General features: G+C 36.8%; 1 protein-coding gene across 1 annotated transcript; it reads left to right on the top strand.

Moving 5' to 3' along the window:
* Positions 1 to 748: 748 nt before the first annotated feature.
* Positions 749 to 27,440, top strand: LOC100893466. Its single transcript, XM_030989275.1, has 14 exons — positions 749 to 1,096; positions 2,980 to 3,101; positions 4,212 to 5,224; positions 5,811 to 5,957; positions 7,102 to 7,276; positions 8,714 to 8,899; positions 12,153 to 12,319; positions 15,856 to 16,018; positions 16,738 to 16,886; positions 18,302 to 18,440; positions 21,705 to 21,932; positions 23,166 to 23,326; positions 26,049 to 26,313; positions 27,308 to 27,440. Exons 2-14 carry the CDS (start codon positions 2,988 to 2,990, stop codon positions 27,407 to 27,409), a joined length of 3,009 nt encoding a protein of 1,002 aa, XP_030845135.1. The 5' UTR covers positions 749 to 1,096; positions 2,980 to 2,987; the 3' UTR covers positions 27,410 to 27,440.

The raw sequence follows: 27,440 nt of genomic DNA, 5'->3' as shown, positions 1-27,440 counted from the left end.
ATTTATTATTTTCATTTTCTTAAGATGATAATGTTGTCAAATTTCAGCATTCATCCTAATTTGATAGTTTAAGCAAGTGAAGTACATGCATTAAACGACATAAAAAGGTGTCTAGGCATTTGCGAGAGCCCATTATGGCTGCATTCATTATTGCAATTGCTTAAAAAAAAATCACAAATGTAAAATACTGAGTATTTAGCAATCGAAACTACTTTTAAATGAAGGCGAGAGTCAAAAACTCTTCCCTACATGACACAACAACATCAACAACAATCAAAACAATTACAAACAACAACAATGGCACCAATCATCTTCTCAGCGAAAGATGTAAGGTGTCAAAGTATTAATAGCCCTGTGACCTAATGATCCTAGTTGTATGAAAGGCGATGCAGATGCTCTAGGGCATTGCATATTTTTGGATCTTAAGACTTCCATTTATAGTACCACCCTCTTTGTGGGGTTAGCCAAAATGTTTTACACATGTTGCGCATTCTTCTCCAACCCCACTTCGCTCTCGATTCATATCGACCGCCGTCACAGCGATCGATGCCCTCCTTAAAGACGGTTCCTTTTAACGGAGCATTAAGTGTCAATCTGTTGTTCCCGATGACTCGTGTCTTTCTTCCCCCTAATGAATACCATCATTGTACGGCTTCCATTGTTCTCCATTTGTGACAGCTAGAGATTCTTTCTTGGGGCAGATTAGTAGAAGCCCTTGAGGGTATTTATAGGAAATAATTGCAAACAGCCCCTACCCAAATCCCTCAAACACCAAACAAGATCACGTATTAGAGGACCATACATAATAGATTTGGCAGGACCGTTATGTTTGCTCATGTGCTCAAGAAGAAAACATGAACCGCGAGGAAGTGTTCTTGATAGGTGTATTCATAGAAACCATTCAACATCATAATTTCATCTTGTTGACAACGTTCTTCAGTTCCAAGAGAGAGGTTTCACCATTCCCCCTTGCATTGCTCGTATAGCCTCTGGCGTTGCATTCGAATTCGGCATCTCTGATTGTCCAACATGGATGACATGGAAAGGACGCAACCAAAGTTTTTGACGGACGATTGGTAGTTTTCTTCGGGTCCAGGTACGTTGGTTCCACCTTATACAATTATGGTTCAGATTCATATCTATAATTCAATCTTAATCATCCTCTGTTCGGAGTCAAAAGGGCGTTAACCCTCTGCTTACGGGAACCTGGTGGTCCCTGTGTTAAGCCTATGGGACCTATAACATTCAGTAGTCAACGGGTTTAACTCATCTGATGATCTGTTGTTGTATTCAAACACTCCACGGAAAACGTACTCTGTCGGGGTTCTTCATGACAGTGCAGTATATCAATAAAGTAGCTGCGTTTGATATATTTTTATCAAATGATTATTGAATTCAATGACCGGGGTGATAGTACACTGTTGGTCATAATGGTGGAATATTTATTTTTACCCCAGTTTAGGGAAGGATTTTAAATATCATTTATTTCTAATAGATCTAGATAATGGCATGCATTCTCAGATTTTATTGGATATTAATTTGCGAGTGTTTGTTTTGCGTGACTGCTTAATCATATGTGTGCTAATATGCTAATCAGCTAAGGGACCTACGTCCTGAAGTCATAATTGACAGTAATGAGGATTAATGCCTCACAAAAGGGCACTAATATATAGCTGATCGACACGATTTTTATCCTGGGGCCTCACAGTAACGAGGCCATTGATTAGCCCCTGACTCATGACTGTACGCAGTGTTTGCTAGGGTACGCGGCCCCTTTCTCAAATCCCCCAAAACGAAGAAAATGCAATAAATTATCAAAAATTCATTACATTTTCCCCCAGCCCCCAACAGGAAAAATTCCTCTGTAGGGCCATACATTATGGTTCAAGGCATAGCCACACAGAGTAATTTTTCCTGTTGGGGGCCGGGGGGAAATGCAATGAATTTTTGACAATTTATTGCATTTTCTTCGTTTTGGGGGATTTGTGGGGGCGGCCGCGTACCCTAGCAAACACTGCGTACAGTCATGATTCAGGGGCTAAGCAATGGCCTCGTTACTGTGAGGCCCAAGGATAAAAATCGTGTCGATCAGCTATATAAGTGCCCTTTTGTGAGGCATTAATCCTCATTACTGTCAATTATGATTTAAGGACGTAGGTTCCCTAGCTGATTAGCATAGTAACACAACTATGATTTAGTAGTCACGCAAAACAAACACTCGCAAATTAATATTCAATAAAATCTGAGAATGTATGCAATTATCTAGATCTATTAGAAATAAATAATTTTTTTTAATCCCTCCCTAAACTGGGGTAAACATAAATATTCCACCATTATGACCAACAGTGTATATATGTAAAACTCTTAGCATAACTGTATAGCTATATAATACCTTATAATTTCTTTAATTCGTAAAAATGTGTCTTCAACGAAGGTGATTCTTCTATACATGTTATTATTATTTCTTCTTCAACAAATCATTCCATATCAGTATTAAGGTCTATAAAATCGGTAAAAATATGGTCATTAATAAATGCATCCATACATGTATGTTTGTGAAGCTGTATCTTTAACTCACGAGGCGTATAGCAGGTCCACTGTACGTTTTAGTCTTTCTATTCTGTCCATTTTATAATTATCACTAACACCAATTAGATGTCTTCGATTAAGTCCCTAAGGGAAATATCACCATGGAAACTATGTTATAAAAAAATATTGAAGGCGACTGGAAAAAATTCCCTTGCGCAAGCATAGCTTATTCTTTAGATTTTCCTCGTATGATTTCGTTGTCTATTTTGTACGTATAGGCATCTTCAAATATTTCGTATCATGCAGGAAATACTTAGCTATGCCATAGGAACTCATATGTATACTCGTGTAACTGTTTCTGCCACTTCTCCACTGGGCTATGTTTGAGCTCATGTCAAATTGCATGTGTATTAAACAATTAATTGTGTGTGGATGGTGCTGTATTCTTAGAACACAAAATGGCTTTTAAAGCAGGGAATCATCTGGTGAGCGTCGCCGGAGAAGGCAAACCAGTCTTTGTGTGGAAAAGAAAGTGCAATAGACCAGGTGCAACTGTGAGTCATCAGTCACAGGTAAGAATTCGCAAAGTAGTGTTAAAACTCATGATTTATCGCTGTGACAATTATACTAGATCGTGTAATGAAGCTCAAAGTTTTTTTTTCAGAAAAAAAAGAGAAAATGAATTCGGTGCTTTTTTTTTTAAATAATAAAGGGCAAGTCTAAAGAAGCAAACATTGATAAGAGTGGGTCAGGGTGCGTTTGATCAAAATCCGATTTAAAATATATATAAAAGTTAATCATTTTTGAAGTTGCGATCAATCGAACACAAATTAAACATTCTGAATTATCTATTTCCTGCCTTAAAGAAAATTACCAATCATGAATGCAACCTAATTATGAATGTTGTAAATATGTTTTATACAACATATGAAACAAAGCTATCCCGTCATCACCAATTAAAGAAAATAAATGTTTATGAGATCGTTTGTACAGAGCAAATTGGAGAGGATTTTGCAAGATTCATCACACAAAGTGTGTTTGATTGATCGCAACTTAAAAATCATAACTTTCTTATTTGTAACCTGATTTGTTTGTCAAATTTTCACTGACCTGTTCCTCTCATTTCCTGCTCCTATTTATACAAACATCTTTAGAGCACATAAATCTAACATTTTATCAGATTCTTACATGTTTTAGACTCTGTCCTTATGTCTGTTTCTAATCAGTTTTACTAACGGAAAAATGCACAATACTTCCATCTCTCCTCAGATGCATTTTGCTGAAAATAGAAATCAAATACGAAACCTAATGAAGAAAATTACTAACAAACTCACATTCAACCCTTAAACGTACGTGGGTAAAGCGGATATCTGGTATCAATGGAAAAAAGACATTTATTTCTCCGCTGCACTACTAAGATATAAAGAAAACATCTTGTAAAGCAGTAACGATGTTCCCCCCCCCCCCTCTTTTTATATTTAAGCATAAACGGAAAGTTTTGTCAAAATATCGAAGCAAACAAAAAACATTTGCAGGAGATATACATTCTGGGCCAACAATATTCGATATTTTGAGCTTCAAATCCAAGGGGACAAAAATTCACCCTCTTTGTGGAACTGTTCGGCCATTCGCCATGTTTTTTTGTACTCGTATCAATTTCACATTTCATTGTTTCGAAACAGAGTTCTAAAAGCCGCCAAAGGACTGAAAAGGGACGACATCTCAGTAAGAGTGGAGATAGAAATAAAGATGATGAATCAAGTCGCTTGGTTTCAACTCTTTCGGACCTACAAGAACGACAGCAGAAAAGAGAAATGCTTTACGACAGTCTTGACAAGAAACTTGCTAAAGGCTCCGCCCATTCTGCAAATGCAGTGGACCTTGCCGATTTAGAGTGCAAGCCAACTCTTGCTAAAGATGATAAGATAGGAAGGAATCTGGAAGGTGATTGTTCGTCTTCGGGCTCCGAGTATGAACAAATCATCCCACCTTCAGGTGATGTAGCAATGCCAGGAAGTGCATTAATAACAGAAGTTGACCATATCAATGATGTTTTCAATTACTGTGCTATTGTTAGATCGGATGTAAGGCCGCTAAGTGCCGGGTCTCACCATAATATTGAAAAACACTCGAAGAACATTGTGCGTACAAATTCAGCAGTGAATAGAGGCTCATACGTTAAACATGGGTTGGACAAAGCGAACTCAAGTGCAGATTCTCAACGGAAATCAATATCAGAACGTCTTTCTGAGCCTGCATTAAACTCAAACAGTCCAAACACCGATGCAGAAGGTACGGACATGCTTCCTGGATCAAATCATAAATTCGTAGATCACGAGTCACATTCTGTGGTTGATTACGGAGGCAGCAGTTCTTCGGAAGCAGATGACGCACCACATCGGCAACAAGAAGTACCACTCTTGATGAAGCATGTGGAAGGAAGTAGCGGGATTAGTACAAGCGTGAAGGGACGGCCAATGCAGCGACCAGCTTCAGCCAGAGCGTCCCTTCAGCACCACTACCGGCATCGGAAGGAGAAGCTTCTTGATGAGATGAGAGTTCATCTTCATAAGAGGGTCAGGGCGAGGAAAGAGAAATCAATCGTCGGTGATGATATCTTCCAGCGACAGATGAAAAGTGGCTTCTGGACATCTGAGGTCCTTTACCATCAATGGGGAAATAATATCCTTTCCATGTAAGTTATTCAGTTAACAATTCGATTTACTTGTCATTCTATATCTGTCCCTTTCTTCTCTCACCTAGTCTTTGATTCCCCCCCCCCACTCTCTCTCTCTCTCTCTCTCTCTCTCTCTATTTATATCAGTATGTATCGAGATATAGTCATCGATATGCTCCCTCTTGTGATGCCACACATCCTTCTCTCTCTGTTCTCTCTCTGTTCTCTCTCTGTCTCACTCTGTCTCTCTGTCACTCGCACCATATCACACACACTCTCTCTCTCTTTCATTTCCTCTCTCTTTCTCCTCCAAAATCTCTCATTCTCTAATTCAACATTATATGCAATCGCGCACAAGGAGTAAAGGGAGTAGTAACTTTTAAAAACAATTAATACACTATCAGTGACCGTTGTCATAGGGATATCATAATTTAATAATTATTATAATGCCTTTCTAATGGGAGCATACCATCTATGTATTGATTTTAGGAATTTACTTACAGCATCATTCAATCGTGTACTATATTATTTCCTGTAAAATAAGTACCGAATATTGGTACTCTTATGTAATTATTTGCATGTCTAACTTTTCACTGTTTTCAAGGCGGAATACTTGGAAAGAAAACACATCTCAAGAGTTTGTCCAATCGTTTCCTGAAGAGCCTCAGCAGCCGATTCGACTACGCGCTCGTCGTCAGGCGATTTGTGTCGACAGGGACAAACGATCTCCACTTACCATGAACACGATGACGTAAGTCTTGCTCTGTCCTGTCTTTAATCCCAAATCTGGCCAATTAATATATTTTACCTCTATAATGGAGACGCGTGTTGGAGCAGTGATCTCGTAACCGGGAAATCCCGGGTTCGAAATCAAGTCGATGCGCTAGTGTCCTTTGGTACGGCAGAAATCCTCATTTCTAATTCCCTCGGAGAGGACTTAAAGCCGTCGGTCCCCTTGTTGCTTACTTTCGAGCATACACATGCTTTATTAGCAGTCAGGTAAAACAAACCATCAAACCAAAATCATTCTCTACACTTGCTTCAAGCCGTCGAAGATGGCGTTAGTAACAAACTCATACTAGTGTCCATAAAGGGACACTTACTCTACGTACGTCCAGCTTTCGCCGGACGTAGGAATGCTGGGATCACGTCATCTTCGGCTTGCAATTAGAAGAGGCCGAGGGAGATCGCTGTGATGGATATTATTACAAATTAAATCGGCCAGATACTTGACTATCCTGTCTGTATGAATTGTATGATACATGAGGAGGAGAAAATTGGCTCACCTGACTCACATTATATTATTTCAATATTGCTACAGAATATGATTACTAAACACCAGTTTTAGGTCGCTTCAAATGAACTGATTAGTCTATGATTGTTTCATACAAGTCATTTGTTCTTTTATTATTTTGCAGACTGTTTTCTTTTCCTCTCCTTTCGTTGTATAACTTCCGTTGTCTGTTTTGTTTCCTTTACATGCATAATTACGTGTATTATTCGTCCGCCTCGTAAGTGTTCTGTGTATTAAGGCAGTAGCCTAGGATTGAAAGTTTCTTTTCAACCTGCTTTCTCTTTTAATTTTCAATACATAAAGTATGTGATTAACAAATTGAAAGTTGTTAACAATATCCCTTACATAAAATACTCGATGAAAGTTGTAATGTTATCATCAATTTCTCTTTAAAAGAAGGAACATGATCATTTTGTATGTGGTTATTGTTTGTTTATTTTTAGTTTTGTGTACTTCTTTTCTGTGTTTAGTTATTTATTCAATTGTTGAGGTGGCATAAGTTGAAAAGTTCATGTGTACCATTATTTAACTCTTGTAATTAGTAGTTATCCTCCTTCGTAAATATTTATATTTGTGAGATTTTGGTCTGTCTCCACGACAGGTTCATGGCTCCTACAAAAGAGGAGGAACCTTCGGGAAATGTGCAATCACTGGACGCTAGACGGCGCTCTTCAAATTTACCCGCATACAACAAAGAGCGAAGCTACTCTGTCGATCAGGGAGGTCTGCCGATTAGATTTGATCTTCAAGAAGATGCAGAGTCGAGGAAAAGAAGAGTAAGGAAAAATAGATAAATAAATGAATACATAAGTAAATAATGAAGTCATTGAATAAATAAACATCTGAATTAATAAATGCATTTATAAATTAATAAAATAATAATTATGTTAGTATTCATATAGGGAGAGTAAAAAAAAAATATATATGTTGATATATTATTAGATAGATAAATCAATAAATTAATTAAAAGACAGTTAAATGAAGAAAATGGAAAATAATTAAAACAATTACTACCATGGATTAATAAATTGTGAAAATTTACATTTTTAAGAATTTACCTTCATTCATCTTGTGTGTTTTCATTTCAATTTCATTTAATTTCTTTATTGTGTCCATATAGGATAATTGTTTATATGCACATGAACAATCTTGCTTCAACATATGAACATAGGAACAACATATAATTGACATTCATAGGACCCTTTTTTAGTATACATCTGATATAAATACATGATCATGACATTTAAATACTCTTTCTTCTTCTTCTTCTTCTTCTTCTTCTTCTTCTTATTCTTCTTCTCTCTTTCTTCTTACATACCCTCCATTTTCTTTTATTCTTATATGCTCTAATCTGAAGTAGGTATTTTGTGTTAAAAATTATTTATTAATATGGTATAACGGTAGGGGTACAACAGTAAAGTAAGTTTACTGAAACGAAATAAATTATTCGTGTAACACGTCAAAGAGGGTATTTTGCATGGTTTTCACATTCTCTTCTCTTTACTGGGTTTCATTAACAACTCTTATGGAAAGCGGAATGAATTAATTAATGCGGCAACTAGTTCTTGCTTTAACAGATCTCAATCTTCGTCCGCTTCTCAGGTGTTTGTACTGGTCGTTAAGGGGGTGGGTTAGATGAGACATAATGAATAGGGCCTTAGATACTAGTCTTTCCTTACATACTACATCTAGGTCAACAGTATGGTTCATTATTTTGCTGGCTTGTTTTACAACCCTTCTCAGCTTTTGTTTGTCACTTTGCCTTGCATTATTAAACCAGATAATGGAATCAAATGTAACAGTACTCTGAATTATCGACTGGTAAAAGAGAAACAGAATTCTATCGTTCACATGAAAGTATCAATGGAATCAATGAAAACGTTGCCCGGCTATGCAACGCTGTTACATCACTGATTTAGTTTAATTCGAAATTTCCTTGCGTATAGTGACTTCAACTTAAAATCATAAAGCATTCCTTCCTTTTTTTCCCGATTGCTGTCAAACTTCCGCCATTCTACTCTTTTTTTTTTCTGCCTTCCTGTTTTTAACAATTTGGACAATCTTAACATTTTTTAGACATTTTGGCCAGGTATTCTATTCATCCTTTTTTTAATTAATTTTGTTGCATGTTTGTCCTGAAATTGTATAAACAAAAGATTGATCTACATTGTATTAATCATATCAATATTGTTATCGCATATAATTTGTTATAGTTGAGGGCGCTCTTCAAAGACACTATCATCAAGGTATATCGAATCACCACAGTCATGATGCATATGATTGAAGCATCGAAAGCAGGAACGTACTCCGGCCTTATGGCATCACTCCACTTCTCACAAGCTGATGGCTCCGAGGATCCGAACAGTTTCAACAAGGAACACTATTCCAGGAAATATGCAGTGAGTACGGTATCCCAGAAGATACAGATTATACACCAAAATATGATAAAAACTTGAATGAATGAATGGATGAATACATTAATGGATTAATGGATGGATGGATGAATGAACGAATGGATGAATGGATAGATGGATGGATGAATGAACGAATGGTTGGATGAATAAATGAATGAATAAATGAATGGATTAATGAAGTAATGACTGAACGAAAGAATGAATGAATGGCCGTGAGCACGTTGTATGTACCTGCGTCCAGAGAAAAGAAAACTTGACTTTTCAAAACGATGACATAAACAGATTTTTCTTATAAGCTAAAAAAAACTGTTCATATACCAGAATTACATCGGAATATTCTATCTTTCCGTAATGATCTATTAAATTAAAGCAATTAAATGTGTAATAAATTCGATCTTAGCTTAATGTTTTCATCGATTGTCACCCATTGGATTTAACTTTGTTATCCTATACTACGTCCTTTTTGTTTTAAGCTTTATATTCCTCTAATTCAATTTCTAATTTCATCGTCATGCCCATAGGCTCATGAGTTACAAGGCGCGGACGATTTATGCGTCTCCCTCTTTCATTTAGTTTCTTTGTTTTCAACTTCTATATTTGTTTTCTTCCTTCAGTTTCCTTTCTTATTGCTTTTTTCAAGCATATTTGAGCTCTTATATATTTGATATACTTTAGAAAGTTATCAATGATGGAGAAAACAAATGTTTTTCAAAATATATTTTTAGGTAATAGGAAATTACATTAACAGATAAGTGGTTCCTTCCTAGCTCTTCAGCTTTTCCTATCTTGAATCATCTTCCTTTGTTTGTACTTTTAGCACAAAACAAAGAAACAATCATGTTTGTTATGATTGAGATTAGGAACAATTGAACACTTGAAAATACTTAGACAGATATCAAGTACTTGTTGTTCACACCCGCGCACAGTCATTTACATTCAAATTAATAATACAGCCTTATGCAAGGGCGGAAAGACACGCCTAATTGCGTGGTTTTTCTTCTTCACAAATTTTAGCGATTGCTTCCAGACAATAAGTGTTATAAGTATTCGTTGCATTATGCAATGAGTATTAGCGTATTATAAGTGTATTATAAGTATAACAATAACCCAGGGCGTTTTTCATCATTTAAATCTTTGACAATGACCATAAGCCATGTAACTGCCTTTTAAATTGTAATTATCACTATTTTCTTCGAACAAGTATTTGAGGCCGCAGACATTTTCATAATAAAAACATATTCATGGAATAATGACAATCCAGAAGACCGACATCCCAAAATACTTTTGTAAAGGCCCACAGCACTATTTAGAGCTACTTGCGCCCTCTATATAACAAACAATGTCTAATCAGTAATCATTGGTCCCCCATGATCCTTTTATTCTTATGTTAATTGAGAGCTGAGTTGATGAGATAAACACCTGTCCAGTGACCTTGCAAGCGGTTCAAATCCCTCCTGTAAACTAGTACAGATACGATTTAAAGGTTCACGGCACCTACATTCGCCCCCGGCCCCCCCCCCCCCCCCCCCCCACTCAGGTTTCAAAATGACCGCATGCGTGTTGCCAAAATGTCCTTTTCGTAACAAAAGAAAAAGGTCGAGCCGTATTGACTTTACACACCGGACTTTTGCTGGAAAGGGGGGGGGGGGGTGCGGAAAAAGGCTCGTATACAAAAGAAAAAGGTCGAGCCGTATTGACTTTACACACCGGACTTTTGCTGAAAAGGGGGGGTCGGTTGGAACACGCATATGCGTACCCTAAATAACACTGAGTGGGGGGGGGGGGGGCCGGGCATTCGCCATGGCCTAGATAGACAAAAAAACAAAAAACGAAGAGTCACATGCAGCCCACGAAACCGACTGCCCCTTAAAGGTAAAGACCAGTATTGGAAACGCCCCAATTTCAAAAAATGAAATGGAAGCTCTCATTATCAATCATGTGAAAGAATATGTTTTGACCAATACATGATGATAACAAATTTGCCGGGAAACCGCCTACTAATTCATATATTTGGTAAATTTGTTTCTCTCATGGTCTGTGAGAGATATAGGGTAGTCCCATATACATCTTTCTGTGTATAGTGCTTGTAACTTTACGAAGAATGGGCCAAATTTCTTATCATTTTGATGATTCCAGAACCTTGCAGATGCTAGATGCTAGATGATCAACCTTTTCTGATCGATTCCACAACGTTTCTTTCACAATGCAATCGCATGACCATAACTGGTCTTTACCTTTAAGACTGATAATGTCTTTCTTGTGGGATACGGCTCTAATACCATTTTACCGAAATAATTACTTTGCGGTTTTGTTACTAATGGTAAAATAAGTAATTTACAAGTCCATTTTTATTTAAATCAGGGAGGAGAAAGGGATTTTGAAAGTGACCGGAAGTATGACAAAAATACTTTTGTTTTTATTTATCCTTTTTCACGGGACTTTATTTTGTTCATATCATAAAATAACAGCTATTTACAACAGTATTTATATACACAATTCATGCAATTGTAACATATCATAAAGGCCTATATTACAACACATGAAACTAATGTAACTTAATCACTAACTAAAATAATGAAAATATTTTTGTTACTTCGATTGTATCGTAATTCTTTTGATTACATTTCAAATCAAGATTGGTGCGAATTTCTAACATTTTAATTATTTTATCAAATACACAGCTTGTATCCTGTGCTTTTCACATTCAAAACATTCTCTAATATAGTTGCTATATATATTAAAGTGAGCAAAGTTTAAAATAAGATTGACAAGATTCATTTCTCTTCTCTCTATTTCATTGACCTATTAAACTATTTTTTTTTCGATCAAAAAGATTTTAAAATTAAACAGAGTATCGATTAATTTGGATACAATCTTCCCAAAAAGCGAAACTATGAATTTTGACCTAAAAAAAAGCACATATTTTTTATTGAAGAATTGTTAATACTTGACTTTAGAATATTAAATTTGCAATATTCTACAATGTGTTAAGCATGTTATCTGCTGTTATTTATGTTAATATTTCAGAATCTACACTTATTACCTCTTCATCTATTCCATCATTTATTTCATTTTATTGAAATAATTTGTCTTGTTTATTGGTTGTGTTTTTGTGTGTTTTTACTTTGTGTGCGTGTTTGTATTTGCTGGTCACAGTGGGAGTTGAACAAAAGTAATGACCAATATCATATGGCTGACGTTTTCCAATAAAATATTTCGCTGCCTCCTTTCTCCTCAGGAACTCCACGTACCACGCTGGGCGAAGCAGATCGCAGCAAAGGAACCGTGGGAGCGCACCCCGGAAGAGATAATTCGACTCTATGGAGTTATGCGCAACATGCGTAGTTTCGAAAAGTTCACCAGAAGAATGCGCATGGAAATTTGCCGTGCAGCAAGATACAACGAGTAAGATTAGCCTGTACTTCTTAAGGATTTTTGTTTCTTCAATTTACGGCCCGCTTTGAGTGTTTTTGTATCAAATGTTAAGTTTTTACCGAAGAATATTAAAAATAGTTTTGCTGAGTTTACACTTTAAATTGAGATTACACTCACCCCCCCCCCCACAAACACATACAATCTCTATCATTCTCTCCCTCTGTTTTATTTCCGTTTCTCTCTCTCTATCTCATTCACTCTCTTGGTCTTTCTCTTCCTCTCTCCACATAATATCTCGCTCTCCTCTTTTTTATTCTCTCTATTTCACTTTTTCTCTTTCTTGCTTTCTTTTTTTCCCCTCAACCTTACGCTTTTTATATCCGATCTCTTTCTCTCCCCTTTTTCTCTTCCCCCCCCCCCTCAATCCATGATGCAGGTATATATTTCTCTTGACATCTATTCTGAAATTTTCCACGTACATACAATAAGATCTCACAAGATAACCCACATCCGAAACTGAGGCCATGATAATACTCCAAGTAAAACAATTTGAATTTGTTTGTATCCATTGTATTGCTCTTTTGTGGAATATACATGACATGGGACTAGTATAAAGGATTAAAAGCCTCACTGTGTATAATGTACGCTCGAAATTCCCTTTTAAACCATTTGCAAGCCACATAGGTAATCTACCTGTGCCAAATTGTATTTATCACGTGAAAGATATGTATATGTCTCCGGTGCAAGATTAATTTATGCCAGCGAGAAAAAAAAAAGTGTCATGGAGCTAATCAAGACTTGAATTCGATAATTCAATTTAAGAAACAATTTGTAAAGCAAATGTTTGCAATAAATATTGCGCAGTGCAATTCTTCCGGCAATCGGTACCAACTATATTGTGCAAAATTGAACGTGTTGCAAACGAGCGACTGTACATAGAAGCAAAGAAAACAGCTGAAGTGTCAAAAGGCCACTTTATTATGCTAGTATCAAACGGTGTGTCGGTATTATACAACTTGAAGTCTTTACTTTTGGATATATAAATATATATATATAATTAAAGATAATCAATGGGGCGTCTTGCCTAGCTCATAATTATATTGGACTTGAAATCGCCCGGGGAGAGCTTAATATTGATGATATTGAAGTAATTTGCTCATCTCCCGCCATCGTCAACCGACATAAATTATAAGGCATAAACAAGTACCAGGGAAATAGTAATCAAGGTGGATTTGTTTGTAATTGGAAAAATGCGGTCTTCGATTATCAGTTATAGCTCAATTTCCGGCTGCCTTCTGAGTGAAGATTTTGAAGTATGTATTTCTAATCTACTTTTTGATAGAAATAGTAATTGTGATTATGGTACACGTATTATTATTATATATTATGCTCCAATTCTGCTGGGCTGACGATGGTCTGGTTCGTTTCAGTGTTAAATAGAAGGTTTAGTTTTGGAAAGAGGTTACCGATAATTTGTGAGCCTTTTCATTGTTTTTTTTATTCAAGTGTGGAAGAACTTTAGAGGAAAAATACTCACTGAAAAGCATTGCTCTTCAAATGCCTTCAGATTCTAAATATGACAAGTAATAGCTTACAAATTAGGCCACATGTATGTGTAGTCCCATATACATCCTTCGGTTTACAGTGGGCCAAATGTCTTATCATTTTGATGACTCCAGAACCTTGCAGTACACACCAATATTCATAAATATGCTGCATGATCAACCTTTTCTGATCGCTTCCACGCCGTTTCTTTCACAATGTAATCGCATGCCTGACCAGAACTCAACTTTATCTTGAAGAGAGATATGCCAAAATGAAGTTGGGCTAGAATTTCCCTCCATATCAAATTGCAACAATTCTCCATTAACATGGTGAGGTTCGCGCACTCAGTCCAATATGAAGACACTGAATTTCAATTTTTTTTATCTCTCTTTCATGAGTTCCTATTCGTGTTAGCTACATTATTTTAACCTTAATATCTGTATTTTGGTTACAATAAATATCATGATTAGGAAGACACAATATAAACTGGAATGAGGAAATGTATGAAGGATTTTGTGTTGGACTTTAGTTTTATAAGAATAATGCCTTTGATGCATGTTCAACGTAACATCAATTATTTATCGTATGAAGTCATATTTTTATATTTCTAAATAATAAATATAAATATGTTTCAAGTAATTAATATAACAAATGTTGCAAGTAATTAATATAAATATTTTGCAAGTAATGATAGGTCAATGTATACACCTTTCGATTTGAAGACATAGAGAAAGATACAAAACGGCTCACAATTGTGTAGAGTAGCAATATTGACTTAGTATGACAATCTCTCTCGCTACGCGATCGTAAAGTTATGCTATTAATATGAAAGGCAGTCGAACATGGGAAAAATAATTTGCGCAGCACCTCTCTTGCCAGTTTGTCCAGGACCAACAGTTGATTTAGGACACTGAAGCGATCCACGGCGAGACGGCCCGGTGGCCAAAGCCGCCCCGCCTAGTACCGACTCAGAAAATGTTAAAGTATAACTTTAGTTCTTGAAGTGTAGAAAACGAAGATAAATCAAAGTCACTAAAACAAATTCTTGAATGGAGTTGAAGATTTATTAAAATAAACGTAGAATTAATAAAATCACGAAGTTCATGTTTTGGGGCTGGGCAACCCAATTGAAGCAAATTAGCAACTCATGTCGGAATCGTAACGGAAAAGAGGTCCCGCTCCAGAGACGCACCTCGGTTTTTATCCCCCCCCCCCCCCCCCCCCGAACTGACACGCCTCGTCCTCCCAAAAATTGAGGCGTGTCACACAGACGCTTTGCGTAATATCAATCCACCCATAATTAGTTTCCGTATTAAAAGGTCCTATATTTCTTGGCGAATTTACCCCCTCGGATATAAGGCGCTCTGGATGATCCGCATCTCTATTCCTCACATACTTCTTTCACGCACCCACCTGTGTCTCTTACATTCTAATCTTTCAAACAAGAGATGCAAATCACCCGGAGACCCAACAACCCTGGAAATTAATTCAATGAATATAAAAAGGGATAAATGTTGCTATGTCCGTCCACACTAGCGAGCCCACATGCTTTTGGCTATTACACACCTGTAATCCTCACTTCCTCTCTCATACTATTTCGATAGTGTGAACAGACCCGGCAACAAGGAAAAACCCTTCCAATTGTAATACAAATCTATTTCCCAAATTTGCCCAATTAAATTTAAGTCAACTGTGGCGACACGCCCAGCGACACCTAATCCAATCGGCCAAGCCGAAAAAGTAGAGCCAAAGTTAAGAGCGCAACGTCTCGGAACAGGTGTTAAAAATAGCATACAAGGAATTCACCATGTATGTTTGTAAACATAGTTCTAGCGAAATCTACCAGGAATTTGCCTTGTACATGTACGTCAATGAACCTTTGAGGAAAACGTAAACACGAGAATATCCATATCATTACAACACAATACTTATATATAAAAAACTTGTTTGCCATGTTATGAACATTAAAATATTGTTATATCATATATTTGTGATCTTTACCATCTTTACCATGCTTTCAGATGCGGAAAGGGGCGTGTCATCGTAAGGCAAGGTCACGTGGGCTTCAACTTCTACTTCATCTTCTCCGGCTCGGTGTTTGTTCAACTCGATATTCTGGACGAGTCTTCGGGTGTGATGACCACTAGTAACGTCAATACGCTGATGAGAGGCTCTTCTTTCGGGGTCTGTCTGTCTTCTTCTTCTTCTTCTTCTTCTTCTTCTTCTTCTTCTTCTTTACTTCTGTTACTTCAACTACTACGACTACTACTAATTCGCATCAGTCTTCTTCTGCTTCGTGATATTTCTCATCCTCCCCTTTTTTGTTCTTCTTTTTTTTCTGTTTTTTCCTTTATTCCTTTTCTTCTTCTTCTTCTTCTTCTTCTTCTTCTTCCTCCTCTTCTTCTTCTTCTTCTTCTTCTTCTTCTTCTTCTTCTTCCTCTTCTTCTTCTTCTTCTTCTTCTTCCTCTTCTTCTTCTTCTTCTTCTTCTTCTACTACTCTTAAAACTAAAATTGCCATTATAAATATTAATACTACCACCACCACCACTACTACTACCACTACTACTATTACTATTACTACTACTACTACTACTACTACTACTACTACTCATCCTTCGATAATATTATTTGTTATCATTATTGCTACTATAATTATAGTTCATTAGAATTGAGAAAAATATATATCATTATTGTTGTTATTATTGTTATTATTATTATCATTATCATTATTATTTTAATTATCATAATTATATTTATAAATGTTATTGTTGTTAACCCTGTTTTTATTCACCCTTCTCCACGTTTCTATTTAATTCCTCTTTTCTTTGTCAACATTTTCAAGAACGGTGTGTTTATGCTTGGTCATCATTTATAAATGCAATGTTTTTATTTTCATTGTTAAGGAGTTAGCTCTGCTTAGTAATGGACAACGCACCGCGTCAGTTATTTGCCGAGAAAACACCGAAATATTTGAGATTGAGAAGGAAACGTTTTTGGAAGTTTGTCCAGATATTTTCGACAACGAACTAGCAGAGAAGATTAAGGTTGCAAAGTAAGTTTTATTTTTTCATGTTTTAGACAACATAACTTTAGATCCTCGGTGGCAACGGGTGGCACAGAACAGTATATGGCGGTGTGACCAAAGTTCGCGCGTGACCAAAGTTCGCTTTCTCAAAAAATCGGTAAGATTTCGAAAATCTGATATCACCAATGGAAAGAGGGTCATAACATTACCCTGAAACGAAATTTTCTTTAGAATTGGGTGCGAAATTGTGAAAATATTGACAAAAGATCGGCAAATTTTGCAGTTATTTGCGTCCGTTCCGAAAAATTATCAACTTACCGATAAGGGTCTGGAAATCTTCATTTTGAGATCAGAAATCCTAAAAATTGTAAGTAAAGAGTGGTACTAACTGATTGTACGATATCTTGCCTTGCAAATTATGATATTACCTTATTTTTGATGGATCGCATTTTTTGATAAATCAACTGTAAACCACCTTGCGTGAAGTTAGGTCTCATTGTTTTTATGACTTTTTTAGATGCAGCGCGCACGCACGATCGGACATCGAATTTTTAGATCGCGATATCTCCGAAATCCTTCGACGGTAAATTTTTCTAGTTGAACCAATCTGTAGTAAAAAACTTTGCTGTCCATTTGGTAATAATTGAAATAAATAAACTTGTGTAGAATGTGAGAAATCATAGATCGAATATCACATTTTGTAAGCTGTTCTAAAATGTCCGCGAACTTTGGTCACCCCTTCATACACCAGTTCACGGTTGTGTGCGCAATTTTAAACAAAGCTAATGACCTAGTCATGTATTTATGCGTAAATTAAGATTGCGCCCATGCAAATTATGATGACATCACTGCCTGCGCGCTGCGTTGTGCGCGCACATCATCATTTGCATGGGCGCAATCTTAATTTACGCATAAATACCACTTACCTCGGGCCATTGGCTTTGTTTCAAATCCAATGACCCGAGGTCAATTGTCTGCGCATGCGCACTGATACAACCGTAAACTGGTGTATTGAATATTTAAACAGGTGTGATATTAACCCATTGTCTCCTGAAACCGGGTGGTCCTTGTGTTAAGCCTATGATAATTAGAGAATTCAGTAGCTAACGGATTAACACGTTATTCCGTGATGTGTATATGTGTACACACAATGTGTGTTTGTATTGGTAAGAAGGCAAAGTTCAGTTTTATACGACTTCAAACTAATTTGATTAATTATTTTTTTCAAAGATTTGGAAGGATATGCTAGATCAGGTCAATATTAAACCCTAATTGATTTCTTTCTCTTTTTTCTCTTATTCTGTTATTTATGTTTAGTTTAATTCTTGCAGGGTAATATTGTCAGCTGCAAAACTTGTTTGTATTCATATTTCAGTTTGTATTTTTGTAATTTATGCATGTTTGTAATCATGGTTTTCATTTCCAAATATCGAAATTCTCAGTGAACTACCGTTCTTTAAATCCTGGCCCGAAGATCAACTCCGAAGGCTGTGCTTCGAGTCCCCCATCCAGGAGATTGACTTCGGGAAGGTGGTCGAGACGAATCCAGGGACGTCGGAATACTGCTACGTAGTCCTCGAGGTGAGACACGATGTCGTAGCGTATGTCGAGATAGACAAGATTATTGTCGAATGTGTCCCTTGTATCTCTGCCTAGCGGCTAGCCTATAATCTAGGCGGAGTGCCGAGCTTTTTTCTTTGCTGCTAGACTAACCTTAAGCAGAACGTCTGATACGGCGAGACTACGAACCGTGAGCCGCGAAGCGGCTCACCGCCTATAATCACTGGTCTAGCTTTAGTCGTTGTTTTTTTTTTATTATCGACCATGAATCCGTGGCAGTTTTTCGTACGAAAAAACCTCATGAATACGAAATGAACTCAACCAATCAGAAACACGTATGGAGAAGAGTCTATGCATATGCATATTATAAATCACGTGACATTACGTCATTTTCTTCATCCAAGATGGCGGGTAGTTCATGCGACGACGATCTTCTGCGAGAAAGTTTATCATATGCGGCCAACAAACTAGGCATTCCTAATGGAAAATTCAGAGAACTGCAGGAATCCGCTATTCGTAGCGTTATTGAAGCCGGCAGGGATATTTTTGTTGCATTACCTACTGGTTTTGGAAAGAGTGCAATATACCAAGCAATCCCCTTGTGCTGTGACATAGGTGTACCTTATTTGGTAGGGCTGTTGAATGATTCATAGATCCGCCATTTTGAATATATATGAATATTGATTAGCTAGACCAGTGATTATAGGCGGTGAGCCGCTCCGCGACTCACGGTTCGTAGTCTCGCCGTATCAGACCTTCTGCTTAGGGTTAGTCTAGCAGCAAAGAAAAAAGCTCGGCACTCCGCCTAGATTATAGGCTACCTAGCGGCCCGTGTGAGAAGAACAACCTGTCGTTGGGAGCGCCCTGTCAAGTACTAATAATCGTACGTGCGTCAAAGCAGCGCGCGCGTGTCATAATGTGAGCATGTAGTGTGTGCACGTCCGATCCACAGTTGCTCGTATCGCACGCACGGATCAAATAGCATGTAAACAGCAATTAGAAGTCAGCACAGAAGGTGGGCTAAGGCCGAGATATGAAAGGCAATGAATTCTACTGACACGTATTCGCGTATACTGTCATCTCCTACTCACAATAGGGACTCTTAGATTCGCACGAAGACAATGGGGATTGCTACGATCACGTCCTTTTAATGCACTGCCTTGAATGTACGTCATACGTATCAGTCCACGCAAATCTAAAAGTCCCTAATGTCCCGATGTTTCGACAGGCAGGTACCACAATGCATCAGCAACCGATGGCGCGTGGGTGATGATGACTGGGTCTAGGAAATCGCTAGATGTACAGCTGCATCAAAAGATGGGGCGACTAAAAATGAATTACAACAAGGGTAGCGACGTCGGTAGAATTATTTCTATTGTTAAGATTTTTCACGAAAATAACCAAAACAAGATGCAAACAATACTGTAATTCATTATTATACGGAAACCGTTTTGGCATGCATGCGTTGGCGCGTGCTATCAATGGGGACAATCTGATTGCTTTTTGTTTCCCATTTCGTCTTTATTCTCCGTATATAGATTCTCTATAGAATCAATATTCGCAAATATCATATATGGGTTGCATATTCTCAGAATCATGCATTTATTATCGTGAAGTGTCACCCCCACCCCGCACTTTGATATGATTTTGAGGTCACTGGAAAATGAAGGGATATTATTTTGTAATAGTATCACAATCATTCCTTGATCAATTTCACAATTTGAGAGACACACGTTTCATCAACCTCATAAAAACTACCATTGCTTATTTAGTTCGCTCTTATTGTGTAAATCTCCCGCTACTATCATTGTTTTCGTTATGAATTCAATCTCATTCAGATGAAATCAATGTCAAGGTTAAATCGTTATTTATAGATTTCAATTAGAGCATCAGTAATTTCGACATTATGCAGATTTTATTTTCTGCCCGTAAATTTCTGAAGATGTCAATTTGTTGCGAACAAAATTGAAATCCCGTATACGGCATCGATTTTCTGACGCACAATTGGAAAATAGTGGTTGAACGAACTGATGGTACAATAATGGTAGTCCCTTTTGTGTATAGCGCTTAAAGCTAATCTTGAGCTCTTATATGGACATCGCATGTTGAGAGAACATGGCTATAATTCATTTTGGATTGTTTATCCTGCAATAAATTGATTGTTTGAACAATTACAATAAAATAGCCTCACAACAAAATTGCATTTCCTTATCTTTCTATACTCGTTCCTCAGCTCCTATATATCTTCTCCAAAAATCGTTTTGCCACATGTCATTCAATTGTAATAATGAAAATATAGTGTAAGTACTTTTTGTATTCTGTGATAATTTATTTTCCTATCATTACCATAACTCAAGCTTATCTTTAATACTGTGTTTTCAATCGATTTACATCATAAATATTATTACCCTTATAATTCGATAGTGCACACGCCCCGCTCCTTTGGGAGTATTCCGGCCCTTCGCCATTTTATAAGTGCTCACATGCCAGTACAGGCGCATTTGCATTCGCATCCTACCCGGTACCCTTTAGCACAATAGTGGAGAGTAGCAAATGTAGATAAATGTCTTGCCAAAGGACTAGTGCCGCTGCAGGAATCAAACCGCAGGCATGTGGTCCATAGTCCGGTAAAGTATTTACTAGGCAACGACATTTCTACACATGATACTTGACGATAGGAAAAGTGCGATGACATTTGCTGTGAAGGTTTGGGTTGTCTGTACTCTAATTCATACAAATAACAAAGAATATATCATTATATATTTTGGAAAATGACTATTTTCGATAGAATCATGGTTGTACTTTTCAAACACCCTTAAATGAATAATGATTAATAATAGCAATGGGAATAATGATACTAGTAATAATGTGTCATTTGTTACACAAGCTAGTCTCATCAAAATTCATACTGTACTCCGTAAGGGTCCTGTAATTATATTAAAAGTCTTTTTTTTCTCGACTAATCCTTCAAATCATTATATTCGAGTCAACTGAAAGTGACAGTCATGAAAGAACATGCATGTAAATAATTTAACAACAACTAGATATGAATATCTTGGAGGGTAACCTTTTGGGAAAAATCATCACAATATATTATTATTATTATTAATATCATAATCATAATTATTATCATATTAATTGTTATTATCACAGTCACCATCGTCGACGTCGTCGTCATCAGTATTATCATTGTTTATCATAATCAGTATTATCATTACTTTCTTCTTGCTATTACTGTTATTATTACCGTTTTTCTTTCGGTCTTGTTCTGTCCATGTATTGTAGGGAAAGGTGTCTTTGCTGAAAGAATGCGACCTGGTACAGGCTTTGACTCAGCATTGCAAGGAAATGATGACACGTGACCTTGCACCTGACAGGAAAAGGGACGGTCCCTCGGAAAGCTCTCTTAACGAGAAGATCATGCAGAAATTAAAGGCCCTCCTGTTGCCGGAGTGGACTAAAAATGGAAAATGCCACATGTCGATTGGATTGATGTCCGTTGGACATGCCACGGTAAGAATGGATATCCTCATATTAAAAGACTAATTTCAATAGACCAGTTCACGGTTAGCACATTACTGCAATGACCCCGAATATCCACAGATCTTTCAAACCTGAAGAGGTCCCACTTTGTACATATTTAAATAAACACTCCTATAGCGATGGAGGTGCTACATAAATAGCCTTAGTTTGTTCCCCCTTTTCAAAGAATACTTACACCTGTGTATCATGGAGTGCATAAATGAATAATGATTACATAACTTTCAAGAGCACGTATATAGTATTTCGTCTCCGTGCATTTCAAAATTTGTTCTGCAATGACCTTTATCTGCTCATGCTCAGACTGCAACCGTGAACTGGCTTATTACCATAGTTGTGTCTAGTCGTGTTCTCCAGCAGTGTTGTACGTTTGTTGTTGGTGTTGTTGTAATGAATGTGTGGGTGTTTGCGCGTGTATGTATGTGAGTTACAATTCATGAGACCTCCAGGCTACGCTGTCGATCTTGTGGGCCTTCAGAATGATCAATAGACTGACTAACCGCGACTGACATGATTTTTTAATTAATGATTATTCTTGTTTTGTCAGTCCCCTTTTTTTTTAACTTCCCACTTTTTTTAATAACTTTATGCATTGACATTATTTGTCGATTTATTCTTTCATTTCTGCTTAGGCATATCCTCGTCTCATCTATGTGTACACTTTTTTCGAATTGCATTATAGTCATCATTTGATAAAGCTCCATGGGCGAACTGTTATAAAAACGATTTTTTGGCGTACGAATGGTCATTATTTATTTTCTTTATTCTTCTTTTGTTGTATATATGTATTTATATGGTGAGTAATTAATTCAATTGCGAGAATCCTACGTTATGGTAATATACAAGTAATAATTGAAACATTCAAAATATAAATCACCAATAGTTCAATTTTTCACTATTACCGGTTCCAATTTAGTTCATCAGATAGCCAATTTAATCCGTCATTGGTCTGACGAATAACATTAAACCGGTAATAGAGAAGAATTGAATCCTCCAGGATTTGTTTTAAGCTGTTTTAGTTATCATTTCTGTACAGATATATATATATATATATATATATATATATATATATATGTTATATACTTATTTCCAGGTTAAGTCTCTTAATGTCGATAACATTTAAATTGACCTTTGTTCCGTCATCTCGTATTCCGTTTTATTCAATCCTCATTTCGCTGCCCTCTGTCTCTCATTTCTCCTCCGTAGGATCTGCTGCCAATCAAGTTCCGTGACCGGGAGCAGCTCGCTGGTGTTACCCTTGTAAGCCGAGGATGCCGAACGATGAGGGTCACGAAACAACGAATAGAAAAGATGGCGCCGAGGGGGATACTAGATACCTTTCGACAAAAACACAGTACCGTTCTCCCGTATGTAGCTGTGTATTTGTATTGCTCTAATTATTTTTGTTTCGATGAATTTTCCCCTTAAAGAGGAGGTTCATAGAAATATCGAAATTAGGTAAATGATACTTTACAGATCGCTTTATAAGCCCCCACTAGTGTGAGGAATAAATTAAATGCAATTTTGACACCCTTATCAGAACTCACTCACAAAGTGAAATGACGGCGATAAAACACAAACGATTACGGTGACGTGACGTTGTGAACTAACCTACATCACACATTCAAGTCATTGTTGGATGCCCATTATTTTTTCGTACATTTTCCACCAGTGGTGATATTTCCTTCATTTTTGACACTTTAAATGAGACACACCGAATAAATAATACTTTCTACAAATGTGTTTTTGTTTTTCATGTAATTTTCCTCCATACTTTGTGTGTCTTATCTATATTAAAGTGCGAAGGACATTTAGCATGCTGACCTAACAACTCTTCTGGCGCAATATAGGCAACAAATCTACATAAATTGTCCAGATATTTATTACGAACATTTCTGATTAGGCCGATTAATTTATGATCTTTATGATCGTAATAAGAGATAAATGAGGAAAGCGGAAATCGAGAGAGGACCGAGATCAGTCCGGTTTGCGATTCACGGCTAGCTCGAGCACGCGACTTGCTTTGGCAAGCCATATATCGTGCTTGCCCCGGCTCGGCCTCGACTACGGCGGCCCCGACAGCTTAGGCTTGTCCATCGACATTGTACAATTTTTTTAAGTTCTACTTCGAGGTCAAGACTTCCCAAATCTCGATTTTCGATGTCGCTCTCCGAGGTATTTCCTTCTTTTATCACCACAAACCTAAAATCAAATATGTTTTCGTCCATATCAATATTTCCCGGGCATTTCGATGAATATAAACTACGTCAGGTATTAATGCAATCCATGTGTTTTGCACAAAAACTGCATCGCGCACCGTGACGTCACCGAAAAATCAGTGTGTATTACGATAATCATTGTTTTGGGATCTTGAGTGGGTTGATGTTTCCGTCAGTTTTAATCAACTGTTATAATTTTTCGCTCGATTTACAAGTTAAACGAACGTGATATTCTCACGCATTGTAAGTTAACAATGATACCAAATTCTGTCAAGTTTCAAAACAATGAACATTCTCTTTAATAATTCAACGTTTGACGATTCATGACTTGCAATTAATATGTCATTGATTGGTTTGAATTGATTGATTATTGAAAGCTGCCAATGTTTTCTTCTTCACAATTTCACACTGGCTTAATTATTATATATACCCTTTTTTTGTTATTCTACTCCTTTCATTAGTAGTTCAATGTTCGTCGTTCTGATTGAATGTATACGTTTGATTCGCAGTTGAAAACTGCCATGCCTTCGCGGTTTTTGTTAACTAGTATTTAGCAGTGTATTTAGAAATTACATATATCTCTCACTGGTTTTATATCGTTATTCTCAATTTAACCTTGATGTGATTGTATCCCAGTTAATATTTGTTTTACCTTTTTTGTTCATTTACAATTCAACATTGCTACGTATTTATTTCGATATGTAGATGTTACATATTCTGAGTGGATATTCGTAATGTCTTAGTCATAATGCCAATTCAACTCCATTACCGACTTATTATAGGCCATCGATTTGTTTGTTCTTTTGATATTGGTCCCGTTGATGAGAGACTCGGGGCATAGTATTTAACATATCGATAGAGATTCCTTCAGAGGGGGCGGAACATTGTAGACGTGACTTATATCTTGATACCCTTTCCGAACGGTCAGAGTTAAATGGCTGCCTGATTTATCTTCTGCTTTCTTTGTGTTAGGCTTTGTTTTTCGTCCATTTGCAAAATATGACACTATCTGATATATATATATATGATTATTATACATTAGTGTCCGTATACTTTGACATAGGCTCAGTTATTACATAATACGAGTTAACAAATTAATAGGCCCATATAATATACGTGTATATACAGGCGCGTACACAGGGGGGGGGGGGGGGGTGGGGGGTTAAACCCCCCCTTTGGTAATTTTTTTGTGTGTAAACCCCCCCCCTAAAATTCCCTAACCCCCCCCCCTTTCGTTTTTTTTTTTTTAATTAAAAAAAAAAAAAAATTCCCATGGCCGACCTCAAAAAGATGACCTTACCCCCCCCCCCCCCCCCCCCCCAACGGAGCAAAATGTCAAATTTTCAAATTTCGATACCAAAAAAAAAAAAAAAAAAGTGTCCTCTTACCCCCCCACTGAGCGACTTTTCGGCCGGCGCGATTTTCAAATTTTCGGGAGCAAAATATTTTGGGCCAGATTTTAACCCCCCCCCCCCCCTTGAAAAATCCTGCGTACGCCCCTGTGTATATATATATATATATATATATATATATACATAAATAAAGAGAGAGAGAGATAAAGAGAAAGAGAGAATCTTAAAAGACGTTTACGTTTTTATTTACGTTTTATCTACGTAATCTAACACTCAATTAATCGTTCAATAACCAAAGTATAAATGTATCAATTATATTGAAGTTGAACACCAAAATCATTTCCTTTGTTCAATTTCAATTTATTTTACATCGCAGTTGAAGGAAATGATTCTAAAGCAAATACTGAAGTGTTTATTGAGTAGAAAACGTAAGTGTCGTTTAAACTCAATTCAAAGGCCTAACACATGCCAATTGAATTGCACTTAATTTTATGTTTATCGTTTTTCGTATGTTACAGAACCCCTTCAAATGAAGAGCTATTTGAGCGTTTTCTCGTAGACGTAGCATGGCGTCATTACCGCACCTACGTAACAAAGGGTTCAACGGAGAAGTTATCACGTGGAACGGGAAGTACAAAGTCAATGTGGCTCGCTAACTACCTTGTAACGAACGCTCTACTCAGAGACAAGAGAGGGCGTCTTGCGGTGAAGGAAAGATTAAAAGAAATCCAAGAGCGGCATCACAGAAAAACAGAAGACGAAGAAGATGAAGAAGAAAATAAGGTATACATAATTTGTTTTGTTCCTTTTTCGATTTGTTTTTGTTGACATAGGAATATACACGAAAAGTTTCCTTCCAAAATATTTTACATATACATATTTTCTTTAGTATCGAAGTTTAGATTTTAAAGGTACTCACTTAAAAATCCTACGCTTACTATTACGTATACTTTGTAACATTTCATTTTCCTTGAAAATGAGAAAAAAATAACGCTGTTAGACCAACATAAAAGAATTTCGTTCGCTCATCTATAAAACGTTACTAGTCTAATTAAATGCATGACATACTTAAAATATTTTATATTATTATTACAAGACCGGGTTTCTTCTCAAATAACCCCTTTTTCCTGCCTATTTGTTAATTATTTGTGTTTATTTAGTGTTGAGGATGCACCTCTAATTTAGAACCATATAAAGAGTCATAACGATCAAATAGGCCTAATTATAGATCGTTATCATGATTCGCGTTCGAAAACTTGACCGGTTAGGTGAAATGCAAACTATGCTCTCGATGCCTTGGGTCACACCGCCGTATCGACTCAGTAACTGACTCTTAACAAACCAGTTTCTGGTCATTTGAGAAAAATGTGATTCTTTCTTCGGTATGTCGTCACTCAGGTTTTGGATTGTTTGGTGTAACTGGGGTACAACATTTTATACTGGTGTCCATAAAGTTGGAAAAATTGTTTCTTACCTGTTTTCGTGAAATGATTGTGACAATATGACTTATTCTTGATTAGTAAAGTTGATTTATCCTCATAACTCTATGGAACACTTTAATGAGTCATGGATATCGATCAATAACATTATGTAAAGATAAAACATTTTATCAAGATGAATCATGCTGTCAAATTCATTGTATGAAAAGAAGTAAGAAACAAATTATTATACTGTTCTGGACAGCAGTGTATATGTTTATACATCGTACAATACAAACGCAATTCGTCTTTATCTCATTAGCCATGTTTTAATTCGATCTTTTTAATTTTGGTAACAGGAATCTGAAGAGGACCAAGCAAGAATAGTCCATCTAAACAAGCTGAGAAAAGGAACCATCTCACACACCTTTAGTAAGATAGAAGAGGCGTGTAATATATAACTAATCCTTTGCAAGGTCACTTATCTTTTGA

This window comes from Strongylocentrotus purpuratus, unplaced genomic scaffold (genome assembly GCF_000002235.5).
Source record: "Strongylocentrotus purpuratus isolate Spur 01 unplaced genomic scaffold, Spur_5.0 spur5_scaffold_18, whole genome shotgun sequence".
Lineage (NCBI taxonomy): Eukaryota > Metazoa > Echinodermata > Echinoidea > Camarodonta > Strongylocentrotidae > Strongylocentrotus > Strongylocentrotus purpuratus.
This window is presented reverse-complemented; position numbering and strand designations above follow the sequence as displayed.

Excerpts from the sequence above, each read along its gene's own strand:
- LOC100893466 (XM_030989275.1), top strand. The coding sequence starts at position 2,988 with ATGGCTTTTAAAGCAGGGAATCATCTGGTGAGCGTCGCCGGAGAAGGC. Across the intron at positions 5,958-7,101 it reads CTTACCATGAACACGATGAC|GTTCATGGCTCCTACAAAAG; the intron begins GTAAGTCTTGCT and ends TCTCCACGACAG. Across the intron at positions 12,320-15,855 it reads CGTGCAGCAAGATACAACGA|ATGCGGAAAGGGGCGTGTCA; the intron begins GTAAGATTAGCC and ends CCATGCTTTCAG.